A 22607-nucleotide genomic window follows, 5' to 3' on the forward strand; every position below is an offset into this window, starting at 1 on the left:
TTCTCTGTCCTCATTTCTATTTGGATTTTTACAGGGTTACCCAGGAGTAAGTGACGGTAAAATGTGGCCAAGTAAATTATGCTGAAGCAAGAATAGCAACTTTTAACAAAATAAAACAAGCCATTGTTATACTGACATGTTACCAGGAGCCTGATGTAAAGCTGCAATAATGCAGTGGTGAATCAGGCCCCCGTTGTAGAAAAGAAACAGACATAGGTTACTAACCCTGACAAAGCTAGCTGGAAACCAGGCTTCCTTGTCTTCATTTCTTCCCCACCACCAGTCTTTGTTGGAAGCTTCAAGGACTCGGATGACATCCCCAGCTTTAAAACCTAGCTCTTGATCATCCATAGTCACATGGTCCCACAGTGCCTCTGCATAGACCATGCTGCCATCACTTATCAGCTGAAATGTGGGGGGGAAAGAGTTGGTGAAGGACAAAAGCTCAGCAAAGACCAATCCGTAGACTGCTAGAAAACTAAACAAGCATAATTAAACAAAAAGGAGATAAATAAGTCTGTTTCAGGATGAGCCGAGTATTTTGAGAAATGTGTCCTTGTATAATTATCTGTCTGAGAAATTGAATAATGCAGCAAAAAGGTCTGGATCTGAGACTCCCAAGCTTGAGTACCGTTATATAAAACGCATGCAACATCATCACCAAAAGGTTAGACATACTAGAATGTATCCTCCACTTACCTCATTAATTGCTAGCTGTTCCCCTCCAGGCTGCAGGTATCTAGGGCTGGGTTGGCAGAGCTCCTCATAACTGTAATCCTCCTCACTACCATTGTCATCAACTAAGGCAGAAGATTCAGTTCCACCATCTGTAACAACTAAAACAAAAGTGACAGGCTTGAAACAGAGTAATTTGGTTTAACCAAAGTCTTCTCAGAAAAGCAAACATACAAAAATAATTTAATAAAAAATGTGAACATAAAGCTGCCAATAGGCTAAGGCAAAACCCCTTAGAAAGTGCCTTTGCTCTTGAAAATATAACAACGCGTTTACTTAGGGAGTGATTTTCTCTCATTTACACAACCATACAAATCAGGAATAACTCCACTGAAGCAAACAGCTACACAAAAGTAAACCTGGATGTAAACCATTAAACTTTTTGGGCCTGTGTCACAGGTAGGTAGTTTCCTGCAGGGGTCCCTGATTCAGGGGAAAGAATTTAGGTCCAGATTTTAAAAGGTATGTAGGTGTTGTTGAGCTCAGGAGTCCAATGCCTAACTGATTTAGGAGCCTAAGTTAATTTTCAAAAGGGGTTTGGCACTTAGGAGCCTCAATCCCATTGACTGTCAAAAACAATTTAGGCTCATAAGTGCCTAAGTCTCTTTTGAAAATGATACTTAGGCATTCCAATTCTAAGCACAGCAATGCCTAAATACATTTAAAAATCTGGGCCCTAGTCTTTATATGACTCTTAGGCAGGTGGGCAGTGGGCATTGTAGGTCAGGTTAGTCTCCCCAACTCAGGCTGAGGCCCCACCCTTACTCCACCCTGAAGCCCCACCCTTGCTCCCCCATTCCCCTGAAGCTAGAAGGGGTTCAGCTTGGGCTGGCAGCCTGGAGCTTGGGGCTCGGTGGCCTGAGGAAGCCCGGCCGACCATCAGTCCAGGGGTCAGGCCAGTGCTAGTGTTACCAACTTCCTAATTGCAGAAAATCGAACACCCTTGCCCTGACCCCTACCCTGCCCTGAAGCCATGCCCCTGCACCACCCCTTCTCTGAGGCCCCGCCCCTGCTCACTCCTTCTTCCCTCCCTCCATTGCTCACTCTCCCCCACCCTTGCTCATTCGCTTATTTTCACCAGGCTGGGGCAGGGGGTTGGAGTATGGGAGGGGTGAGGGCTCTGGCTGGTGGTGTGGACTCTGGGGTGGGGCTGGGGCCAAGGGATTCAGAGTGTGGGAGGGGGCTCCGGGCTGGGGAGTGGGGTGCAGAGGGGATGTGAGGGCTCTGGCTGGGGGTGTGGACTCTAGGGTGGGGCCAGGGATGAGAGGTTTGGGGTGCAGGAGAGGGCTCAGGGCTGGGGCAGGATGTTGGGGCGTGGGAAGGGACTGGGGCATGCGCTCCGGGTAGCGCTTACCTCAGCTGGATTCTGGAAGCAGCCAGGATGTCCCTCCGGCTCCTAGGTGAAGGAGCTGCCATGGGGTTCTGCACGCTGCCCACGCCTGCAGGTGCTGCTCCCTGCAACTCCCATTGGCTGCAGTTCCCAGCCAATGGGAGCTGCAGAGCCGGCACTTGGGGCAGGAGCAGCACGCAGAGCCCCGTGGCTGCCCCTTCACCTAGGAGCCAGAGGGACATGCTGACTGCTTCTGGGAGCCACGTGGAGCTGGGTAGGGAGCCTGCCAGTCCTGCAGCACTGGCAGCGCTGCCAACCACACTTTTAACAGTCCGGTCAGTGGTGCTGACCGGAGCCACAAAGGTCCCTTTTTGACCCGGTATGCCGGTCGAAAACTGGACACCTGGCAACACTAGCCAGTGCTCGGACTGGCCTGGGGATTGGGCCAGTAGTTGGGCCGGCTGGTGTCCCGGGGGTCAGGCTGGTGCTTGGGCTGCCCAGCAGCTGCAGGGGTGGGCGGGGCGGGGCTTCCTTGGCTGAGGGGAGGGGAGGGCTCAGGGCTCCAGGGATGGAAGGGGCAGGGTAGCTTCCCCGAAGTGGGGATTCACGCGCTGCCCTTGCAGATGGCCTGCAGTGTAATCCTGCACGGACTAGGCTAGGAAAGAGAAAGAAGCAGAGAGTAGAACTAGGTGGGAAATGGTTTTCCTATCCCATTAAAATTTTCAAGATTCAAAAAATATGTCCCCATTCTGCAGTGGGATGAAATCAAGCGATTTTGAATTTTATTTTATTTTTTGGTGAAAAAACGCAGAAGTGATGGGGAGATTAGGGCACTCGTGTGGAACCTGGGAGAGTCAGGTTCTCGTCCCTGCTCTGCCAGATTTGGAAAAGCGATTTAAATCTGCGCCTCCCACATCCCAGGTGAGTGATCTAACCAGGAAGGTATTGGCTATTCTAGGTTGGATGTCTCCCTCTCTAACTCTTGTCTTGACCAGAAATTCCATCTTGGAGCTGAAAAACCTCCCCAGCAAAACTTTTGTCAAAAATTATACATTTCCACAAAAAGCAATGTTTTGACAAAAAGCCAGTCAGCCAAAAAATTCCCAACCACCTCTACCAGAGAGGCTTGCCTTGCTTTCTGGATCCCACGCAGATGGGCCATGGGCAGTGGGCATAAATATGTGTAACCCATAGGTTTTCATGACAGTATAGATAGCCCTGTCTATATTAGTGCTTACACTTGCATCCTTGCAAGCATTTCCTGTTATATGGATACTAATTTTTCAAGGGTAATCAAGGCCATAGGATGCAAAGGTCAGTTAAAACATTTACCTTGTGGCTTTCTTTCTTTAGAAGGACACAATTTTGCCCTCAGTCTTGATGTAAAACAATAAGTTATTCTACCCACCCCAGAACATTTTAAAATATACATTCATATTAATGTCTCATAGAACTAATCCAGGAGACTGCAAAATTCCTATTAAAAAGTTGAGATCTCCTAGCCATAGGGTTACAAATCTGAAAACGAATAGAAATATATATTTTAAAAGTTGTCTCATTTAAAACTCACTGACATTGCTTTCCTGAAAATCTGTAAATAAATAATATATAAAAATCAGCTTCTAGCCTCAAATCTGAAGTGGTAAACTTCATCCTGGATCTCATTTTTACAGCCGCATTGTAATGTCAGTATTGACAACTGGTTTGTTGCAGCAAAGATAGTAGACATAAATACTCTAAAACATTTAACTAAAGATGAAAAAGGAGAGTAATTTTGGACTGGAAACTGCTCGTTATTCCTTACCAGTCAAGAAGCTTCCATTGCCTTGGTAGCTAGATTAAAAACAAAACACAAAAAACAAACAACAACAAAACCAATCACTTACTCTCTGTATCCATTCCTCTAATGTTTACCGGCAGGAGTAAATATTTTACAGATAGGGATGGGTATCCCTGTAGCTCTAATGGATTGCAAAAACTTAAGACAATGTGGGCCTGATTCTGATCTCTATCCAGCTTTCCATTGGTGTAACTCTGTTGATTGCAGTGGAGTTTACATTTTTTACAACAACAAGAGTGTGATCAGAATCAAGCCCAGTGACACTAACACTTGATAATTTTAAATCAGAAACAATACAGAGAATAAAAAGAGTGCACCTTCTACTCACACATACCCATCTGAAGGCTCTCCAGACTCCAAAATCGTGCCATTCCCCCACTGGCTACCATGCTGTTGTCAAAAACAACAGACAGAGTAGGGGCTTGGCCTTTAATAGGTGAAGTTTAGTCCTAAAAGATTCACAGAGAACCAGAAAGGCTTAGAGCCTTTGAGCTACTGAAAATTCAGAAACAGCTTATTCATTGCTTTGAGCTTCTGTATGTGCATTTCAGGCCGGAGCCTACTCAGAAACTGACAGCTCACTCACTGTTCCGTATAGCTGTGGGTTTAGTGGATCAGTGACATCATGGGGTACCCTTAGGGAGGAAATTACAGAAAAGAAACAAAACCTGTATATACAGTGTTCATTGATAATGTACTTACAGTCTACTGCACTGTAGCTAATGACACTGCAACAAAGAATGTTTTTCAGTCTTGTCAGTGCCAGAGAGTGTATTTGCTACTTTTCATTAAAGCAGCTAAATGTGAATTAGAGTTTCAATCTAAATTCAAAGATATATCTCTTTTACTCCATGTCACAGGAAAAGGCTATTGCGGGTTGCAATTTCTTCTAGCCATATGCAAAAATAGGTCTTCCAATACTGTTTTGCATAACATTGTGTATTTATGATATTATTCCAAAAGGTAGGTATAACTATACACCCAAAGGTATTTTTCACACAGTTATTAAATGCTGCTGTTACTTCACAACTAAACTGTGGTATATTTGTTTGGTTACAAGCGACTATCACTACATTATAACCCAAATTCTAAACAGCAGCCAATTGCTCTGAGGGGTGATGGGGCAGGGGAGGCATTCTCCCACTCAGGCCGCAGCCTCAGTGTAACTCTACCACAGGCGGTAGAGAGGGAAGGACACAAATAGCCACTTAGCCCTGCCTTCAGTCATTCCATAGCCCACTTCAGCAATGACCCCACTAACCCTCTCATGTCAGAGCACAGGGGACCCTATGGAGATTAGCATCTATCACCCCAGCATCATGCACCCCTTTGCATAGGGGAATTGAATTGGTTCTAGAGGCAAGGGCAGGATTTGCCCCTACAGTCAAATTATGTCTCTTCAACAACCTGCATTTGTACTAATTTTTTGAAAACTGGTATAAAAAGAAAATCCTGAAATAATTTTAAAAGAAGTCATGGTGCTATATGTCTGTGGACAGGATTCAGACTTACTGATTTTCTATACGGAAACAACATTGTTTAGCTATGCCAGTCCTTTTACTAGGGGCTAGTTTCTCTAGTAATATGCTCAGAAAACCACCAAGGGACTTTGCATACAGCATATCACAACACCCACAGAAATCACATGGTTTCCTATTGTATCATCTCAGGGAGAGAATGAAATGCCAAACTTATAACACAATATTAATGACGTTTGTTTACTAAAATCAAGGACCTGCTGCATTTTGGAGGTGACCAGTGGACATGAAAAATACAGCTCTCCCTTCTGAATCATTGAACTGCACCATAATTCCCTACTGAAAATAGACCTGCTGAATAATCACAGTTACAATAAGCGACAGTATATTACGAAAAACACATATACAGCACAGTTGCAAGGTGTCTTGCAATACAAATCAGTAAAAACTAAAAAATGAGTCATCCATAGAAAATTCCTTTGTTTAAGTCATAAAAGGCCCCCAACCCTGGGATCTGCATCAACAACTGAAGAATTCACACTGAACAAGTGCTGTCCAGACAAAAACCTAAAACTATAACATAAAACAGATTCACCCCTTTGAATTATTCTATCACGCCTCTGAGAATGTGACTAGGCAAATGAAAAAGGAATAGCATAAAATATGGACAAGAAAATTAAGTTAAGATGGTTAGATCTCACTACATTGAAAACTCCTTTCAGTGGCGATTCAAGGGACCAACAAAAATCTGTTTGTTAATTATGATAGCTGTCCAATATCACCTGGCCTTGGCCTGTGTGAAGTCAATAGCGAACTCTCATTGATTTCAATGGGACCAGCATTTGCCCCAAGAAGTTCTGTGTGTCCTTGTGATCCCAGCCCCACGCTAAGCAAGACAAAATATCACGTGCGTTATTGTGGGCCAGTTGCTTGTTGCACAAGAGGATTGGGGGAAGAGAGAAGGAAGGGAATGAGGAAGCACAAATAACTGAGGACACAATCAGATATGTAGAAATCTAATGACATCAACTGCATCCATAAATAAATGCAGACACAAAAAGAGAGGCCCAAATGAGCCATTCCTCACAAAAAGAACACAACTCTGCACCAGCACCTCAGCAGGGCTTGCAGGGTTCTAGGCCATGTATATGAACATGTTGAACATAGGTCCAGCCACATTCCACCTCTTTTCAAGTTGTAACAATTGTACAGTTTACACAGTTCCTTCTTTCCTAGGAAGAAAGAAGAAACATCAATACTGCTCAGGAAGTTGTTGCTTCAATATAAAAATGAAAACCTAATCTCAGGCTTTGGGCCTTAGAATAAGGTTTTTCCAGGGTAGGATTTCTCATGTCCTCAGGTCTGCTTCAAAGTCTCACGACTGGTGGCCATATTGTGGCTGTGGGCACTGAAGGTGCCGCAGCCATAAGAGTGACGTTGAATAGAATAGAGAAGGAACTGATAGAGAGAGTCCTTTCCACTCACACCATGCAAGAGGACAATTTGAGAGTCCTCCTGTTATCTTGCTTCACTTAAAATATGGGACATATCCTTCTAGCCCATTCTTTTTTTTAATCCAATGACTTCTTTAGGGCCAGTTTTTCAATATCCTACTGTAGGCAGGCATGGATGGTCCACTTATGTTGATGCCCCATCTGCTGTTGCCTCCAGTTCTTTTGCTGGTGTCACTTTACATTCTAAGGTGAAGAAGTAGAAAGCACTCACTAAAATTTCTCATGTCACTGTGAGGAAAATTCTTGTCAGTGCCCATTAAAAAACACTACAAGTGCAGAAAGTCGATAATACCAGAGTGACAATCTGACCTAACAATGCACACGCTGGTAGGAGTCTGACAACTCTACCTGGGATCACATATAGTACAGGTGGCTGTCATGATGAAGCTACCTAACACAAGCTTGCCAATGAATCGAAATCCTGACTTGCAATCATTCCTGCTATTCCAGGCTTTTGACTGGACCCTGATGAACTGGACAAAATTTTGTGTTAGTTTAACAAATTAGGCAAGCAATCCACTGAGTCTCAGCTCAGACCACCAACTGCAATTCACTAATGACCTTAGTTAAATCTGAAACCACAATTTCTGGGTGAAAAGCATTAACACTCTGTGACTTTTTATGGAACATATAGGAAATCCCCACACTGGAGCAGACAAGTCGTCTATACAATCTAACATCTAGTCTCTGAAGCCATAAAATCACTCTTTGTGCACCAGAACAGTGCTGCAAAATTATTCTCAAGGGAAGCTTCCTTCCAACCAGGATGGATAAAAATCAATGATTTTTTTAAAAAAATTTAAAAAATCAAATTTTTTTATTTAAATCAGATTTTTTTGATAAAATGCTTTTTTAAAAGATAGTTTTAATTAAGATACATTATAACTCAAAGATATCTCATCATGGAATAGGGATTATAAATTCTAATTCTATAGTATGAGACAATATATTCATGTAACGTTTAAGAAAAGTTTTGTAAATGAGTTCCAATAGTTCATGGATTAGGGACTCAATCTTATGGGGTTCCAGGGGCTTCTGTATAGATTATTTAGGTTAATCTTTCTATCTACTGTGACAGGGTCGGGCAGATGGCTACAAGAGAGTAATAAAAGGCAGATATATTAGCCCCAGGTTAAGTAGGTCCCTTTTCCCTGGGTAAGGTAACAGGGAACGTTCCAGAACAATCAGGAACCTTCTGGAGACAATTAAGATAGATTTCAGAGTAACAGGTGTGTTAGTCTGTATTCGCAAAAAGAAAAGGAGTACTTGTGGCACCTTAGAGACTAACCAATTTATTTGAGCATGAGCTTTCGTGAGCTACAGCTCACTTCATCGGATGCATACCGTGGAAACTGCAGCAGACTTTATATATACACAGAGAATATGAAACAATACCTCCTCCCACCCCACTGTCCTGCTGGTAATAGCTTATCTAAAGTGATCATCAGGTGGGCCATTTCCAGCACAAATCCAGGTTTTCTCACCCTCCACCCCCCCACACAAATTCACTCTCCTGCTGGTGCTAGCCCATCCAAAGTGACAACTCTTTACATAATCAAGTCGGGCTATTTCCTGCACAAATCCAGGTTTTCTCACATCCCCCTCACCCCCATACACACACAAACTCACTCTCCTGCTGGTAATAGCTCATCCAAACTGACCACTCTCCAAGTTTAAATCCAAGTTAAACCAGAACATCTGGGGGGGGGGGGGTAGGAAAAAACAAGAGGAAACAGGCTACCTTGCATAATGACTTAGCCACTCCCAGTCTCTATTTAAGCCTAAATTAATAGTATCCAATTTGCAAATGAATTCCAATTCAGCAGTTTCTCGCTGGAGTCTGGATTTGAAGTTTTTTTGTTTTAAGATAGCGACCTTCATGTCTGTGATTGCGTGACCAGAGAGATTGAAGTGTTCTCCGACTGGTTTATGAATGTTATAATTCTTGACATCTGATTTGTGTCCATTTATTCTTTTACGTAGAGACTGTCCAGTTTGACCAATGTACATGGCAGAGGGGCATTGCTGGCACATGATGGCATATATCACATTGGTGGATGTGCAGGTGAACGAGCCTCTGATAGTGTGGCTGATGTTATTAGGCCCTGTGATGGTGTCCCCTGAATAGATATGTGGGCACAATTGGCAACGGGCTTTGTTGCAAGGATAAGTTCCTGGGTTAGTGGTTCTGTTGTGTGGTATGTGGTTGTTGGTGAGTATTTGCTTCAGGTTGCGGGGCTGTCTGTAGGCAAGGACTGGCCTGTCTCCCAAGACTTGTGAGAGTGTTGGGTCATCCTTTACGATAGGTTGTAGATCCTTAATAAAGCCCCTACTCTACTTGCGCTATATTGATGACATCTTCATCATCTGGACCCATGGAAAAGAAGCCCTTGAGGAATTCCACCATGATTTCAACAATTTCCATCCCACCACCAACCTCAGCCTGGTCCAGTCCACACAAGAGATCCACTTCCTGGACACTACAGTGCTAATAAACAATGGTCACATAAACACCACCCTATACCGGAAACCTACTGACTGCTATTCCTACCTGCATACCTCCAGCTTTCACCCTGACCACACCACACGATCCATCGTCTACAGCCAAGCTCTGCGATACAACCGCATTTGCTCCAACCCCTCAGACAGAGACAAACACCTACAAGATCTCTGTCAAGCTTTCTTACAACTACAATACCCACCTGTGGAAGTAAAGAAACAGATTGATAGAGCCAGAAGAGTTCCCAGAAGTTACCTACTACAGGACAGGCCTAACAAAGAAAATAACAGAACGCCACTAGTGATCACCTTCAGCCCCCAACTAAAACCCCTCCAACTCATTATTAAGGATCTACAACCTATCGTAAAGGATGACCCAACACTCTCACAAGTCTTGGGAGACAGGCCAGTCCTTGCCTACAGACAAGGAGCTCACTTCAGTTTGTGGTGCGCATGTAAGGAGCTGGGAGCAAGAGGCGCTAGGAGCTGAGAGTGAGAACGCGGACTGTTGGAGGACTGAGGTGTACAAGCATTATCAGACACCAGGAGGAAGGTCCTATGGTGAGGATAAAGAAGGTGTTGGGAGGAGGCCATGGGGAAGTAGCCCAGGGAGTTGTAGCTGTCGCACAGCTGTTCCAGGAGGCACTCTAGACAGCTGCATTCCACAGGGCCCTGGGCTGGAACCTGGAGTAGAGGGCGGGCCCGGGCTGCCCCCCCCAAATCCTCCCAACTCCTGGTCAGACACAGGAGGAGTCGACTTGGACTGTAGGTTCAGAAAAACGGCCAAGCTGAGGGCTGCCGTGAAGCTCCAAGGCGAGCAACTCCACCAATAAGCGCAAGAGCCACCAAGGTAGAGGAGGAACTTTGTCACACCAATGGGACTCAGTGCTCAGTCTAGACGATACCATCAGAGATACTTAGTTTTGCAGTTCTCAAATGGTGGATTTGTCTCTCCAGAGGAAACATGCTTGTTAACAGCAAAAATGTTTTAAATAAATAAATAAATATAGAGAGCTGAGAAATAACAGACCTCAACCCTATTGTCCCTCTGCAAATTTGTGTACACAGAGTCAATCCCTTACCTCTCTCTAAAAGTGCAAAATTTCAAAAAGTTCAATGAATATAAGATTGTTGGGTGCGGAATAGATCAGGACAATGAGAAGAAGTCTGGAGATAAATGTGATAAGGGAGGGACAGGCAGTAGAAAAAAAGTGGAACTGTTTGAGCAGCATATTCCAGAAGTCTTGAGGTCTTTCTGAGTGTAGCCTTCATTGATTTGAGGTCTACCATACCATTCTCTCACTAGAAAAAACCTATAATGGCAGCAGGCCGTAAAAGAGACCCAGTTTGGGAATATTTTAATGAAGTTTCTCTACCTATGGGTAAGACAGGCATGCATGCAAAATGCAAGCAGTGCAACAAAGAAATGCAAGGCCTGGTTGCCCGAATGAAACAACATCATGAGAAGTGTTCCTTCTCAGGAGGAAGCTGCATTGATGTTGGGCTGGGGCCGAGGGGTTGGATAATGGGGCCACAGGGGAAAGGGGAACAGGGGTCGATTCAGACGGGCAGGGGCAGCGCAGCGGGGCTCGGCCAGGCTGCAGCGATCCGGGGGGCGGCTCATGGCTAGAAGTTCATGCCCCAGCCCGGGTGCCTGCAGCTGGAGGGAGCGGGTCCGTGCTGCAGCTCCGGCTCTGCGACTCCTGCGCCCTGGCCAGGGGCTGCTGCGCGCTCCGCTGGGCTGGGTGGTTTTGCCACCACTGCCGCCACTTTGCTCAGCTCCTGCCTCCCTCCCGCGCCCTGGCCAAGGGGTGCTGCGCACTCTGACGGGCTGGACAGTTTTGCCGCCGCTGCCGCCGCCACTACACTCAGCTCCTGCCTCCCTCCCGTGCCCCCACCCGAGACCCTCTGCCCCTACTAACAAAAATTATTTAGTTTGCAAGTTTACAAACATTTTTATCCTGAAAGAATAAAAATATCTTTCCTAGTAAAATTTCAAAAAACATTATTTCTTTGTACACTCTAATCCCTCTACCACAATATAATGCGGTTTCACCTGTAACGTGGTAAGGTTTTTTGGCTCCTGAGGACCACGTTATATCGGGGTAGAGGTGTAGGTTTCATCTAACCAAATTCCACTCAAATGTTCAGTCTATGGCCTCAGCAATTTAAGAGAAGGGAAAATATCAGAATATGTAAAAAAATTTGCAAATTAAACATGTGACCTTCCATTATTCACTGGAACTACTTAAAAAACTCTCTGCAACCACTGCCTGACCATTTCCCAATATTTGTGGTATTGTCCTGACAGAACCTTATTTTCCTTTACTTTCCATCTTTTTCCTGCACAGTAGCCCACCCCACCATGAAACTCTGATTGGCCGGGGGTGAGGAAGAGTTGTCATTTAAATCCTCTTGTGTCCAGCTAGCATTAACTGTAACTCCAAATCGAACAAGAGTCAAGTCTGTTGGGAAATTCTGAATATTGAATCTAAATTACCACCAAACATTCTCCTGCTGCCCCTAACAAGAACATCAACTCTACTTGCATATCAGAGACCCAAAAAACAGCTTTAGTGGGTGTACACTATGCCCAGGCGTGAAAGTGAGCTGGTATGGGCCGGTACTTCTTATGTACCCGTAAGAAGTTGGTACTGGCCCGTACACAGCCCACATTAAAGCACTGCCACAGCCCCTTCTCCCCCCACCCCTTAGGGACCCTACTAGCAGGGCCACCAAGGGTGGAGGCAAAAGGGGCAACGATGTTAAAGCGCTGCAGCAGTGCTTTAACGTCAGTCCCCCGCACACACACACGCTGCCCCCGGGGCTGGCGATTTAAAAGGGCCCGGGGCTCCTGGCTGCCACCGCTACTGCAGCAGCGTCCAGAGCCCCAGGTCCTTTTCATTCACCACTGGAGCCCCAGGCGGTGCGGGCCGGGCAGCGCAGATGGGCTGGCTGAGGGAGGCTGACCCTCCCCAGCCCCACCCTTTCTGGCCTAGGCTGGCCCCCGTACCAGTAAGAATTTCTTATTACTTTCACCCCTAACTATGCCTATAATTTTACATTAGGTAACATAAGATAAAACTTTCCTGTAACTAAGGGTACGTCTACAGTACGAAATTATTTTGAAATTATTCAACTGAATTTTCGGAAGCGATTTTAAACATTCGGTCTTGTGTGTCCCCACTAAAGCACGTGAATTTGGCAGAGTGTGTCCACAGTACCGAGGCTAGCATTGAATGTCGGAGTGGTGCACTGTGGGTAGCTATCCCACAGTTCCCTCAGTCCCCGCCGCCCACTGGAATTCTGGGTTAAGCTCCCAGTGCATGATGGGGCAAAAACATTCTCGCGAGTGTTTCTGGGTGTGTGTCATCAGTTGCTCCTCCCGCCATGAAAGCTACGGCAGACAATCGTTTCGCGCCTTTTTGGCGTGCAGACGCCATACTGCTTTCAGCAGATGGTGTAGTATGGTGCACTGCTTCTCTCCTGGTACTATGAATCCGCATTTCCTCTCATCTTTCTATGTAATTTCCATAAGTATCTACTCTTTCTCTTCTTCATCGACCGCTTCCGCTGCCAACTCTGCTCGGCCATCGTGAACCGAGCAGCACAGCTTCCGCCGCCAACTCTGCTCTCCCGCTCTTGCCACGCTACCGAGCTTCTCCACGTTGTCTGTCCTGGGCTCCTGCCTCCGTGAAAGCTACAGAAGACAACCGTTTCCCGCCTTTTTTCGGCTATCGTGAACTGAACAGCACCTCTTCTGCTGCACTCTGCTCTCCTACGTTTCGCGCCCTTTTTCCAGGATTACCCGTGCAGGCACCATAGCGCAGCAAGCATGGAGCCCGCTCAGATCTCTGCTGCAGTTTTGACCATTGTAAATACCTCGCGCATTATCCAGCAGTATGTGCAGTACCTGCAAAACTGGGCGAGAAAGCGACGACAGCGCGATTACGATAGTGACGAGGACATGGACACAGACGATTGGGATGTGGCGACTGGGAGATCATGGTGGCATTGGGCCAGGTTCATGCCGTGGAAAACTGATTCTGGGCCCGGGAAACAAGCACAGACTGGTGGGACCGCATAGTGTTGCAAGTATGGGATGATTCCCAGTGGCTGCGAAACTTTCATGTGCGTAGGGCCACTTTCATGGAACTTTGTGACTTGCTGTCCCCTGCCCTGACGTGCAAAGACACCAAAATGAGAGCAGCCCTCACAGTTGAGAAGCGAGTGGCAATAGCTCTGTGGAAGCTTGCAACGCCCAACAGCTACCGGTCAGTCGGGAATCAGTTTGGAGTGGGCAAAACTACTGTGGGGACTGCTGTACTGCAAGTAGCCAATGAAATCATTGACCAGCTGCTATCAAGGGTAGTGACTTTGGGAAATGTACAGACCATTGTGGATGGCTTTAATGCGCTGGGGTTCCTTAACTGCGGCAGGGCAATAGACGGAACACATATCCCTATCTTGGCCCCGGAACACCAGGGCGGCCAGTACGTAAACCACAAGGGGCACTTTTCCATGGTGCTGCAAGCACTGGTAGATCACAAGGGACATTTCACCGACATCAGCGTGTTCATCAAATGCTTTATGGGACTCCGCAATTGTTTGCCTCCACGCATTCAACTGGGCCCTATCAGTGTGGGAGGACTGCATGAGCTTGGCGAACATGTCGTCCCAAGTTCTTTTTTTCCGCCTTCTAATCTGGACCAGCCTCTGGGACGGAGTAGATAGGGGCCACATTGAAACATTTGCACCTGCTGGAGGAGAAAAGGGGAGGGTAGTATTTTAAAAGATACATTTTAGAGAACAAAGGGGACACTTTCTCATTGAAACAGGCAATTCATAGTACACAGCACATGTTCTTTCTGTACAAGGTCGCATTTTGCCTCTTATACTGAAATGCCTGCCACTTTGGTGTGAGTAAGCCATCACATGCGGCCAGGCAACAGAATTCAGCTTGCAGGCAGCCATGGTAAGCCCTAGGGGCATACGGTGTTCTGCTTCTTCCGCATTCATTTCAATGCTTTCAAACTGCCAGGCCTCCTTTCCCATAGCAAGCAATGCCTGGTGGGTTTGCCATATAAAAGGAGAGCCTGCAGGCTCTCCGGGATGATCGCTTCACACAACACCCCCACCCACCCACCCACCCCGTGTGGCTCCGATGAGGCTCTGAGCAGGGATGAGCCCTTTAAACTAAACACGAACAGCCCAGCGCGGCAGGGTTTCCCCCCACCCCACATCGTGTGGCTCCAATCAGGCTCTCACTCACCAGAAGTACCTTCTCCAGGGTCATGGTCCGGGAGCCCGCATTGGGAGTGGAGGGAGGCTATTGGCTCCAGCGTTAAGAATAGTTCCTGGCTAGGGGAGGAAATGGATTCCCCACTTGCTGCCTGTGCACTGTCCTCCTCCTCCTCTTTGTCCTCCAATAACTCATCCTCCTCACTCCGTGCAACTACCCCCTTGCAGGTGTCCACGGACAGCGGTGGGGTAGTGGTGGCATCACCCCCCATAATTGCATGCAGCTCCCGGTAGAAGCAGCACGTATGGGGCTGTGACCCAGAGCGTCCATTCGCCTCCCTGGCTTTTTGGTACGTTTGCCTGAGCTCCTTGATTTTTGTACGACACTGCTCTGTGTCCCTGGAGTAGCCTCTTTCTGTCATGGCCCTGGAGACTTTAGCATACATATCTGCGTTTCTTTTTTTGGAACGTAGTTCTGCCATAACAGATTCGTCTCCCCAACATGCGATGAGATCCAGTACCTCCCATTCGGCTCATGCTGGAGCTCGTCTGCTAATCCGGGACTGCGTGGTCTCTTGTGATGGTGGACTCTGCATGGTCGCCTGTAATGGTGGACTATGCTGATGGTGACCAAACAGGAAATGAAATTCAAAAGTTCCCGAGGCTTTTACTACCTATCTGGCTAGTGCATTGGAGTTGAGAGTGTTGTCCAGAGTGGTCACAAGGGAGCATTCTGGGATAGCTCCCGGAGATCAATAACGTCGAATTGCATCCACAGTACCTGTAACCCGGAACTGCGATCTCGATTTAAGCGATACTCCACTTGCCGAGGTGGAGTACAGAAATCGGATTAAAGAGCCCTTTAAATCGAAAAAACCAGTTTGGTCGTGTGGACGAAATCAGTTTTATTTCGAATTAACTCGGCTAATTCCGAAATAACCGCGTACTGTAAACCAGGCCTAAGAAAAAATAGATATATTTCTCTTGCTGTCTCCTAATATTCCACCCACTTGCCATCAGGGCTTTGATTTAGAAAGCTATTCACGTACGACTTTCGTAGTTATTATAACTAGTTTGCTAACGTAACATCTAGGTATGACCAGCACTGCTTTGATTTCACTCCTTTCCCAAATGACAGAAATCCTTACTTTAATAATCTGTTATCCTCAAACATTGATATTTATGAAACCTTGGGTATACTAAAGCTAAAATAACAAAGAAGAAATTAATCGGAGGTAGCTGTATTTGTTAGCCAATGCTGTTTTTCCAAAGATGAAACAGAAAGTATTACGTTAAAAAAAAATCCCCACTTCGTGATATTTAAAGGCCTGATTTCTCCATCCTAGCTCACGATGGATGAGTTCCTTACTCAGTGAGAAGTCCTACTGGAATCAATGGGACTACTCATGGAGAGATGTACTACTTAATCATTTCAAGTTGGACTATAAATTCTTCTACGCTTAGAACTGTCTCTAATATTGTAATATTTATACACACAATCTCAATACCACATCCAGTAATTCCCAAACTGTGGTCCATGGAGCACCTGCTAGTGATCAGAGGAGAATTGGCTGGTCCCATGGTATACAGTCTCTCCATTTCTAGTTGTGAAATTACATTAGAAGAGGCTAAAGGTATCTTGAATACTTACCTAGTATTACTTTTCCATCTCAGTGATTGTCTTCTGTGGATTTTAGCATGCAGTATGTAAATACCCTGATAGCTAAAATAATGTACTTGTGGATTAAGGGTCTTCCTTCCCTGGAATTTAGATAAAGTTGCATGATCTAGTTAACAATTTGACTTGGAACTGGTATGAATCTGCAACAAATATAGGCTCCTGAAAAGTTATTTGAATAATGCTCTTAATTTTTAATAAAGAAACACTGAAAGTGCTATTTGATAAGATCTTCCACTGCAGTCACAGTAGATCCTGATTTCAATGCTACTTACTCCATGTATGTATGGAGCAGTACAGTGCAGGTTGCAAGTGGCTTTATAGCAGCTATTCTTTAGAATACTGAAGTGAAGGGGCCTGAAGTGAAGAATGCACTTTGACTTCTTAGGCCCTTGATAAAGAAAAATGAGTAAAATTGCTCAGAGGATGTTCTCTAGTATCTGAAAGAATACAGATGATATTGACCAAGCTTCTTTTAACATCTCCTGCAAATTAATGATTTATGAGAAGATACTATTGTTCTTGCTATCAGCTTGAGATAATGTGGCAAGTAAATGCTAATGATAAGTAGAACTGGAAAGTAAATGTAAGGGGCAAATCAAAAGGACATTAAAAGACACAGCTGCAAAAAGGCATCTGATTTTACAGTCCTTTCTAAGGATTTGTACTTCACATAAAACTGGATAAATGTCATGGACTACATTCATCCTTTCGGTAGGCAGCTACAACTCCCATACCAATCTCTGGGACAAATCCTTTGGTGATTTAGGGCTTGGCTACATTGGAAATTAATCTGAATTAACTCTAGGTGTGAATTTAAAGTGCTTAGTTAAAGTTCATTAAATCCCCCTCTCAACACTCTCTTTCAGCAGCTGCTCTTGACTTCTGAATGAGAGCCTCCACACAAAGGCTTAATGTGCTTTAGTGGACTTTAAATTCACATCTTATGGCACATCTTCACTGTGCTGGCCACAGCAGCGCTTTAATGTGGCTGTGTAGTCGCGGCAAAAAAACACCTCCACGAGGGGAATAGCTCCCAGTGTTCGTGCACTGTCTACACTGGCACTTTACAGTGCTGAACCTTGCAGCACTCAGGGGTGTGTTTTGTTCACACCCCTGAGCGAGAACGTTGCAGTGCTGTAAAGTGCCAGTGTAGACAAGCCCTTAGTTAATGCAGCCTACCTTCCCACATAGACAAGCCTTCAGAGAGCAGCAGGGAGTACATGGATTGAAAATATGAGTACAAGTGGTAAAGGGGAGCAACTTACAACAATTTAACATTCAGTGGGTGTACAACACAAGTGTAACTTAAGCATAGCAGGACAAGCACTAACAGGAACATACCATTTGCATCGATTTACATCCTCTGTGAAGTTTACACTCACCATCCAAGGCACTGATGAATTGGCCCATTCTCTCCATTTTTGTAATATATTTCGTGTGTAACCCCTTAAAAAGACCTGTAAAACTTACCATTAGATGCTCTCATTTGCCGCCTCCGTCCCACTCGATCCAGGCCAATGGGGGTGCTTTGTGAAAAGGTGAAGGGCCGGAATCTGGCTGAAACAGCTTTATATGGGGGAACTTGGTGGGCTGGAACAGGTGGCCTTGTTATTGGCTACAGAGAGAAAAAAGAAAATCCATTATTATTAGAAGTAAAAGCTACCAATAAGCCAAAGACAGCTACAGGTATGACACAGGGTTTCCTTACACTCTCAAGCTGACTATACAGACACTAAGAACCCCTAGTTCAAGCAGTCATTAAATTGATTGACCACCACATTCCATACACAATATTATGGTAAATATCTTATAGCATTAAGGTTCTCTGTTATATTGAAAACTCCATAACATTCTGTTACATTTAGTGACACTGTATATTCTGCTTTATAGTCTTCGCTCCATAATATTCCAAGTCTAAATGCTCTGGTAGCTAACTTATCTCAGAATAGTTTACTGTAATGTCAGCCAACTGTAAATATGTAACAGAATGGAAACACTGAAAAGAAAGAAAGAATAGAAATTATACAACCAGTGTATTAATTTCCCAGAATGTTGTTTGAGACAAATGTACTGCTGCGAAGGAACATATTTTATAGTTAAACCAAAAAAGAATCTTAAACCTGGTTTTTTTCTTAGAGCTTGTCTGCATGGCCCCTGGACTAGAGGGGTGTGAACTACAGTGTTGCATCAGCTAAAAGGTACCTAGTCCATATTAATGTAGTCCTGTTTGAAACGGGACTACATTAACACAAATTTGGCACCTTTTAGTTTCTCCTGCCGACATAGCTACTGCTGTTCGTGACAGTGGTTTTATGATGTCGACGGGTGAGCTCTCTCCTGTCGGCATAGTGGCTACATGAGCGATCTTACAGCAGTGCAGATGCATCGGTACAGCTGTGCCGCTGTAAGCTCACTAGTGTAGACATGGCCTTAGTCTGTTACTTGTTTTTCCTCTTAGGTTTGTAAATTAAGCATATAGATACACCAGATCCTCTCTATGAACTATTTGTTGACCCACTGGTATGACACAAGTGATTTACTATTGCTTGAAAGCTTTTTCCCCCACATGAAGCTGTCTGACAAAACAAAATGAGTTAACAGCACTTTTTTAACATTCCACTGATGTTCAACACTTTCAAGAAAAAAAATCTGCTACATGAAAATTAGGCTTTAAAAGCTCTTTATGAAATAGTTCTGATATATGTGTTCCTCAATCATAAGTCTTTTTCATACATTTAAACTAGCAATTTAACTACCAAACACAGGGCTGAAAAATATCTTGATATATTTTAATATGATCTAATTATTATTTCATTCTTTACAAATTATTTGCTCTATGGTATATCAATATCTCGGAACTGCACTACTGAACTAAAGCAAGAAAAGCAACTCCAAATTCTTCCATAACAAACACCCAATATCCGCAATGCCAATTACTTTTAATGTATTTATTCCTGGGCAATTATGATTTAATCATTAAAGCCCTGATCCTGATCCCTTTGTAGGCAACAGAAAAACTGCCATTGAACTTCAGTGGGAGTAAAGGTAAGTCATAAGAAATAAGGGGCACCTTTCAAGGTAGGTTGGACTTAAAGCCCTAACAGTATTAAAGAGCACCTCTTGAAAACCAACTATTATTTATTTACAATTCATGAAGGCATAGATTTGATAATAATGTTAAGGTCTCACATGAACACAAAAATTTAACTATTTAATGAACTAATTAAACAATATAGATCTTTTATTAGGGACTGCAGCATTGGTTTGTACACAGACAAAACTTCTATTGATTTCAATCAGTTTTGCTGGAAAAGAGTACAGGAGGATCCAGCTATTTTTGATCAGGAAAATGTAAAGGACAACTGCATTATACTACACAGCAAAAGAATTACGGACTACATAAGAATATCCATGTTAAAAAATAGTTTTCACAGGCAACTCTGAAAAACCTGTCATTGTTTTAGCATTCCCATACAGTGAGTGGGATCATTGTTTCTTTTCAGTGGGGGCTTTGCTTTTAATGACACTGTATTGAATTTCCCAGCACGAGGTAGAGTCTCATGAGGACAATTAAGACTAAGAGCAATCAGGTCTCTTTAACAACTTCAAAATACTTTTAAAGGAAATGCTATATTTTTTCTCTGTGTTCAGTTAATTTACTTGAACTAGGGGTTCTCAAACTTTTTCATTGCGTACAGAACATGTTAACAGAGAGAATGCATTGTGGATAGGACTTGAGACCAAAGTTCTCTTACTATCTGTAGAACATGTACAACTATGCAGGCTTCTTTTCACTGCCTCAACTCAGTGCTGTAGACTACGTCTAGGGGTGAAAGAGGTGCTTTCATTTCCCAAATTTATTCATTCCTTGACCTCTTAGCATACCCAACAGAGGGGCCAGTTCAAGTACTTACTCCTGGGGGCATTCTGCACCAAAAAATTCTGTGCCAAAAAAATAAAAATTCTGCACACAGTATTTTAAAATTCTGAAAAATTCTACAAATTTTATTTGTCAAAATAACACCACATAATCATGTCAGTTTCAATTATTTTGGTTTTTTTTTTTCAACATACCTGTCAACAAGTATGTTTGTAACAATACAGACAGAAAAAAATTCCCCCAGGAGTAGAGAGTTGAAGAAATCCCTATGACAACCCAATTCCTCTTTCTCTGCCCCCTTCCACTGCCCCAAAGCCCAGGGTTCCAGAGAGAGAAACAGCCTGATGATCAGTCCCAGGCTTGCACCGAATTTCCTGTGCACCGCCCTCTCCTTCCCTCAGGGCATGCTGGGAACTGCAGCTGTCAGGAACCCAAAAGCTCCCTCCCTCTCCCCCTGCAGCGTCTTGATGTGCGAGCTGGTGGGTCCAGCGGCCCCTAGTGGTGGCCAACAGCACTGCAGCCCATTTTTGTGGGGGAAAGGAAATTCTGCCCGCACAACGTTAATTTCTGAAAAATGCTGCATTGCACAGTAGTGCAGAATTCTCCAAGGAATAAAGTTGTGAATGTTTTTCTGATGTGAATATCTGTCAATTAGAAACTGGACTAAGTAATTTCTCACAAGCTACCCAAGTGCTGTCATATTATATCAATTTTGGTTAGCTGCTGCTCATAGACACATTTAAGCAAAAGAGATTGAACCTGAGCCACAGCCCATTAACGTCAATGGAAAGACTCCATTTCATGTTATCAAATCCCCGAGACATCCAGTCTGAGATCCTGATCTGTTGTACAATGTTTTTGAATGGATTATCCATTTAACTATACATGTGCTAATCCCAAGCAGTTCATACCCAAAGCTTTTTAAGAGGCTCAGTTTCAAAAGATTATGAATACTTTATTGAATTTATAATATTATTTGTATGCACCTCTCACTTGAATCCTGCATCCTGTGTCTTGTAGACTAATCAAAAATACATGTGACTTTATTATAGACAAATAAGCATTTTTAAACTGCTATGGGAAATAACGTCCCAAGAAAGAAAGAGGGGAGGGTTAGTTTACAATGCAAGCAAGATTATCCAAAAGTCAAGATCTTATGTTATGGCTTTTTTACAAAAAAATTAGAGACAAGGAAAGTGAAACAAAGTATGAGAGGTCAACTTGGAAAAAGAGAAGAAAGGAAAGGAAATGTCCACTCTATTTTCTAGCTTGAAGATAAAGGCAAGGAAGTGGAAGAGTCTTTTGTAGTTTGCAGAGAGCACATCTTATATCTTACTTGTGTCAGCAGATCTTCTATTTCTTCTGTCTGGCTGTTCCCATAGAAACTGATCCCACCTATTAAAGAGATGGGTCTTCGTTTTCGCCCTCTTTGGTGACCTACTGTACTGATTTGAGCTGTAGACTCCACAGAAGCAAATCCAGGCTGACTTTCACCATCTACACAGTCTGTTTTCTGAGACTCCACTGGAACTGAATCTTCTGGTATTGAGAAACTCCTGATTGCCAACTGACCATAGTCTGAGAGTGGCCTTGGCCGAGATCTTTTTCCAGAGCCCCATCTTCTGGGAGTGAACTTTTGTGCATCTGTCCTTTCTTCATCCTGGGATGGGGACATACTCCACTGGTCATCAACAACAACCTTTTTAAAGGTGAACAAGTCAAATAAGCCACAGCATTTTCAGATACAGAAAAAATTAAAAGATGTTTTTCATATGGCATATGGTTTAAATTGCTATAAAAGTGTTACAGTATCCATAAACAACAACATATTATAATAAATGCAACTGACACTTCAGTAACAAATTAAATACATAACTTTGCCACAGAGACATTACACTGTATGTGATGGCTAACGATGACCCACAATCATAAGCATGAATTAGGCAAATGAGCATTGCTAACAACATTACTATGATTGGATTATTATCTTCCCAGTGGCAACAGACCCTGACATAAATACCGAATTTGCTGAACAAACAGCCTGAAAATAATGTCTGCACAGAAAGTATGATACACGGTATTCTCTTTTTGTAGAGAGTTTTATGCAAACATTCAACAGAAATGTATTATTCTGCTCTATTTTCCTTTCTCAATTAAAAGAGGTAACACTGCAAGCAGCTAACAAGGGTAGCTGTGAACTCAGCGACTAAGCACCGAGTCTGGGAATCAGGGGAACTGAGCTCTATTCCCGTCTCTACAAGGAGTTTAGTGTGTGACAATGGCCAAGTCATAGGATCTACGGCTTCAGTCTCCCATCAGTAAAATGAAGATAACCATGCTCACCCCCTTTCTGAAAGTGTTGTAGATCTGCTGGTGCGATGCGTACAGATTGTTAATTACTTTTATGAA

General features: G+C 43.9%; 1 protein-coding gene across 10 annotated transcripts in view; it reads right to left on the reverse strand.

Moving 5' to 3' along the window:
* SPATA13 (spermatogenesis associated 13) overlaps positions 1-22607 on the reverse strand; it is a 326208-nt gene that overhangs the window by 33542 nt on the left and 270059 nt on the right. For 7 of the 10 annotated variants that reach the window (XM_048845931.2, XM_075127435.1, XM_048845903.2 and 4 more), the window contains 4 exons: positions 21535-21897; positions 17789-17933; positions 700-836; positions 226-405 (listed from right to left, as the gene is read on the reverse strand). In XM_048845931.2, the coding sequence (XP_048701888.2) occupies positions 226-405; positions 700-836; positions 17789-17933; positions 21535-21897 (825 nt within the window). Of the gene's footprint in view, positions 1-225; positions 406-699; positions 837-4239; positions 4439-17788; positions 17934-21534; positions 21898-22607 lie in introns of those variants that run through there. The other 3 variants (XM_048845942.2, XM_048845953.2, XM_048845964.2) reach the window with 3 other exon arrangements.

Source organism: Caretta caretta, chromosome 1, assembly GCF_965140235.1.
Source record: "Caretta caretta isolate rCarCar2 chromosome 1, rCarCar1.hap1, whole genome shotgun sequence".
Lineage (NCBI taxonomy): Eukaryota > Metazoa > Chordata > Testudines > Cheloniidae > Caretta > Caretta caretta.